The sequence below is a fragment of the Lolium perenne genome, chromosome 1 (genome assembly GCF_019359855.2).
Source record: "Lolium perenne isolate Kyuss_39 chromosome 1, Kyuss_2.0, whole genome shotgun sequence".
Taxonomy (NCBI): Eukaryota; Viridiplantae; Streptophyta; class Magnoliopsida; order Poales; family Poaceae; genus Lolium; species Lolium perenne.
The window spans coordinates 153,979,866-153,984,712 of NC_067244.2; the positions used below are offsets into that span (position 1 = coordinate 153,979,866).

Consider the following 4,847-nt stretch of genomic DNA (forward strand, 5'->3'; position numbering starts at 1 on the left):
TTGCCTACCCCATTTAGCCATTTGCCAAACATATTGGTAATGTTAGCCGGTGGTGGCAAATTATAAGTTAAATAAAGCATGCGCCAAATAATTTTTGCAAAGGCATAGGTTAAAAATAGGTGTTGAATAGTACCCTTCTTGTTGTTGCTTCTGTTTGCCGCTGGTCTGTCTCCCAGTTTGATGTTCAGAATGCTTTTCTTAATGGCGAGTTGAGTGAGGAGGTTTACATGCAGCCTCCTCCTAGGTATTCTGTTCCCGATGGGATGGTTTGTCGTCTTCGACGTTCTCTCTATGGTCTCAAATAGGCCCCTCGTGCCTAGTTTGAGCGCTTCGCCTCTGTGGTGATTGCTGCTGGTTTCTCTCCTAGTCTCCATGATCCATCACTTTTTGTTCACACTTCTCCTCGTGGACGTACTCTTCTTCTTCTCTATGTTGATGATATGATCATTACTGGTGATGATCCTGAGTATATTGCCTTCGTCAAGGCTCGTCTTCGCGATCAGTTTCTTATGACTGATCTTGGTCCTCTTCGCTATTTTCTTGGCATTGAGGTTTCCTCCACTTCTGATGGCTTTTCTATCTCTCAGGAAAAGTACATTCAGGATCTTCCTGCTTGTGCTGCTCTTGGGGATGAGCGCACGGTTGATAGTCCTATGGAGCTTAATGTTAAGCTTCGTCCTACTGATGGTGATCCTCTTCCTGATCCCACCCGTTATCGCCATCTTGTTGGGAGTCTTGTTTATCTTGCTGTCACTCGTCCTGATATTTCTTATCCTGTTCATATTCTGAGTCAGTTTGTCTCAGCTCCTACCACTGTTCACTATAGTCATCTCCTCCGTGTTCTTCGTTACCTTCGTGGCACGATCACTCGTCGCCTTTTCTTTCCTCGTTCCAGCTCTCTCCAGCTCCAGTGCTACTCAGATGCTACGTGGGCGAGTGATCCTACAGATCGTCGTTCACTTTCTGCTTACTGTGTGTTTCTTGGTGGTTCGCTTGTTGCTTGGAAGACAAAGAAACAGGTAGCAGTTTCCCGTTCGAGTGTTGAGGCTGAGTTGCGAGCTATGGCTTTGTTGATTGCTGAGGTGACCTGGTTACGGTGGTTGCTTGCAGATTTTGGGGTCTCTGTTACGACACCCATTCCACTTTTATCTGACAGTACATGTGCTATTAGTATTGCACGTGATCCGGTCAAGCATGAGCTGACCAAGCATATTGGTGTTGATGCTTTTTACACACGTGCTCAGGTGCAGGATGATGTTGTTGCGGTTCATTATGTGCCTTCAGATTTGCAGTTGGCGGATTTCTTTACGAAGGCACAGACTCGAGCGCAGCATGATTTCTTACTCTCCAAACTCAGTGTTGTGGATCCACCATGAGGCATATTGCCCTAACAATGACAAGAGCTTTTTTACTACGGTAGGATAAACAAATACCAACCGTTCCAACCAATAAATTAGACGATTTAGATTTATGAATAATTGTTGATTGAAGCATATATTTTTAGCAAAGGGTAAACTGGGTGCATACAAAAATGGAAAAGGAAAGATCTTGCATCTATGGCAGACTAGATTGTTCATATTTGGGCAACACAACCATGTAATACAAGAATATTCCTTATACTTGCTTCCATTTGTCGACCAGACGGTATTTTATTTTACATGGTTAGGAACATCTCCACGGCAGCTCCCAAAAATAAAAAATAAAATAAAACATGAAATTTAAACGAAACATGAGGATTTCATACAAATATTTAGGATTTTAAATTTGAACAAAATTTAACTAAAGTCATACACCCTAGATTTAGTAGTCGCGGCGGTCGAATGGGCTCCAGTCGAGGCCACCATTGCTGCCATCGTCGATATCATCATCCTAGAAGGAGGATGAGAAGCTGTTGGACTCGACGCTATCAATCTTGATGACTACGAGTTGTTGTCCTCCGCCGAACGCCACTTCGGAAACTCTTCGTCCGCTATCGGCACATCGTTGGCGGATTCTGCCAACACCTTATTGAGCCCCGATGAGATTTCCAGGTTTTCAAGGGTGTGTAGAGCCACCGTCTGCCAAAATTCTCTGTGAAGCGCTGCATGTTCTCCTTCTTTTGCGGCGACGGCGACAATTGGTATATGAAATTCTGATGTGGCACGATTGAACTTTAGATGGTAGCCATGTAGCTCTTTTTTCTTGAAAAATTCGTAAACCATGTTTTAAAGTTTCAAAAAGAATCTGGAAAAAATCTTAGCTAGAGATGTATCCTACAAGTGTGCAGGGTCTCAATGCAAAAATGCCTTATATACTTAGGGCTACATAACAATAACAAAAATGCAATTTATACTTTGTGTATCCCAAAATATAAAGATTTATCATTTAGATTTTACATGATAGTAGAATACATCCTTATGACATTCAGATTTTTTTCATACTCTTTTGAAACTTGTAAATTCCATTTTCGACTTTTCTAAACAAAAAGAGCTACATGGAGGTCGAGCTTCAAAGAGAGTTTCCTATGCGAAACAATGTTTTAAGCTGAAACGGGCACATCAAGAAGACACTATCTGCAAGCTAAATTTCCACAACTCCTTCGCCAACTCTCCATCTACTCCTTGCGAGCTTGGCTTGGCTATATTACAGTTGCCGAAATATCCACCAGTTATCCCCTGCACTTGAGGGTGCATCGCCACATAACATGTCGTTGCAGCACCCTGAATAAACATGGCACGATGTTCTTCTTCAGCAGTAGGAATGCCTATGTTGTAGTACAAACAAAGCAAAAAAAAAACAACAATAAAGGAATAAAACCTGGAACTATGATGGTTTACTAACCTGTTCAACGCTTCTGCTTATGATTCCTCCAACGGTGTTCATCAGAGCTGCAGACGTAGCAACACAAAAACTGTTAAAACTGCACCCTTTTTTATCCAACGGTACTTGCACATTTGTTCCATGCAGCGAGACTATATCAGCTCAAGATGGTCATTTTAAATTCTCAGACTGCAAAATAGCTCTGGAGATGTGAGAGTTACCGTTGACAATAGTCCTATTCTTGAAGAGGCTTGTCGCGATGACACCGGGATGGACCGTGTTTGCTGAAATGTTCACCCCTTCTTCCTGTTCACAAATAAAAATGTCAAGTTGCCCTTCTTCAGCCATACATTTGAGTGGCAAAGAATCGCAGTACCTTGAGAATTCGGGATAACTCATTTGAGTGCAGGATGTTTGCAAGCTTGGACTGGCCATAAGCGATGAAGCTGCTGAAGCTGTAAAAAGTTCAGAAGAAGGCCAACCAGTTAACTTTTCCTAGCTTTGTGAGAGCTTGAGATGGTTCATTTAAATTAGTGTAACTGACAAAAGAGTACCCTGAAGGGTCGTGCAGTTTGTCGAAGCATATGCCTTCAGGGTAGGTCATGATATGCCCCGCGGACGATACGTTGACGATCCTTCCTTGGATGCCACTGTTCCGGCTGGCGCTCTTCATGTTCTCCAGCAAGAGGTTTGTGAGAAGGAAATGCCCTGCCATTGGAGTCAACAAGCTGCTCCGTTGTGAGAATCAATCTCATACCAACTCACAGGCCACATGAAAAGAACAAATGTACAACATGAGCAGCCATTTTGAGTAGTACCGATGTGATTCGTCGCAAAGTGCAGCTCCAGGCCGTCGCAGGAACGCGTGCAGTCCCTCGTCATGACCCCAGCGTTGTTTCTAATCGAAAATTGTAAGAATTAAGCTCCCAATATACGTAATAAGCACATGGAATATTTTTGCTCATTTTTCAATGCAAATAATGTGAATCTATTTACATGAGGATGTTGAGGGGCAGGTTCAGAGAGCCGAAATCGTCGGCGAATCTCCTCACCGAAGCCATGGAGCTGAGGTCCAGCTGCAGCACGTCCACCTCCGCCCCGCCGGGGATCTCGGCCTGGATGGCCTCCTTGGCCCTGATCCCCGCGGAGACGTCGCGGACCGCCATGACGACGCGCACGCCGCGCAGCGCCAGGACGCGCGCCGTCTCCCGTCCGATGCCGCTCGACGCACCTGCAGCGCCGAGATTGATATGGCGACAATCACTTCCAAAATTCCGGTGCTGACAATTGACCATGCGTGGAACTGTGGAAGTAGTCAAGTAGGTACCTGTGATGACGGCGACCAAGCCTCGACCGTCGGTGCCGGCGGTGACCTCTTCGGCCGTGGAGGCGCCGGCGAAGCCCGATGGGCCTTTCCGATAGAACCACCACATCGATCAGGAGGCAGTAGCAGACTAGCAGCGCAACAAGTTCTGGTTGGGTTAATGATTCGATTCGTATATCATGTATAGGATCCACATCGTGGCAAGATGCATGTGCGCTCTGCACTGTCAAGTGTCAACAGATATTCCCACAACACTACACCAGGGTGGCCCAATATATTTTTAATCCGAACGTTGCGCACGCAAGGAATTAAATTTCGAAGCGGCCACTAAGCAGTCATCAGTTTTTTTTTTTTGTATCATTAGGAGCACCAAGAAATCCGGGCAGTTGAGCACGTTGCTTGTATTTCAGCCAGAGTACATCAAGTTGAGCATATTTGTTGGAGGACCCTCAGCCAGCAATGCTTCCTGTGTTTGAGCCATGGAAGAAGCAAGATCAACTGTTCTAGGATTATGGAGCTTGATCGCAGATCAAATCTGTGGTTTCATCCTAAGAACGGTTAGGCAGCAAAATTTTATGTACTCTCTCCGTTCCATAAATTTTGTCTGAGATTTTTTAAATTTAGATGTATCTAAACATTAAATATGGTGCAAAATAGTTATTCTACATTTATCATGTATCTTTGCAACCATAAATAATTTTTATGTCGCATAAATTTTGCCTTC

The 4,847-nt window shown here is 44.4% G+C and overlaps 1 protein-coding gene across 2 annotated transcripts; it reads right to left on the minus strand.

Moving 5' to 3' along the window:
- Positions 1 to 2,310: 2,310 nt before the first annotated feature.
- Positions 2,311 to 4,349, minus strand: LOC127308382 (short-chain dehydrogenase TIC 32, chloroplastic). Of its 2 annotated transcripts, none has more exons than XM_051339197.2 (8): positions 4,127 to 4,349; positions 3,852 to 4,030; positions 3,618 to 3,697; positions 3,354 to 3,527; positions 3,176 to 3,254; positions 3,021 to 3,105; positions 2,821 to 2,867; positions 2,311 to 2,699 (listed from the first exon to the last, which is right to left on the minus strand). In XM_051339197.2, exons 1-8 carry the CDS (start codon positions 4,230 to 4,232, stop codon positions 2,538 to 2,540), a joined length of 912 nt encoding a protein of 303 aa, XP_051195157.1. In that variant the 5' UTR covers positions 4,233 to 4,349; the 3' UTR covers positions 2,311 to 2,537. The 2 variants fall into 2 exon arrangements, with proteins under 2 accessions (XP_051195157.1, XP_051195155.1); XM_051339195.2 differs by having other exon boundaries at positions 3,354 to 3,507; positions 3,796 to 4,030; positions 4,127 to 4,346.
- Between the last annotated feature and the right edge of the window lie 498 nt (positions 4,350 to 4,847).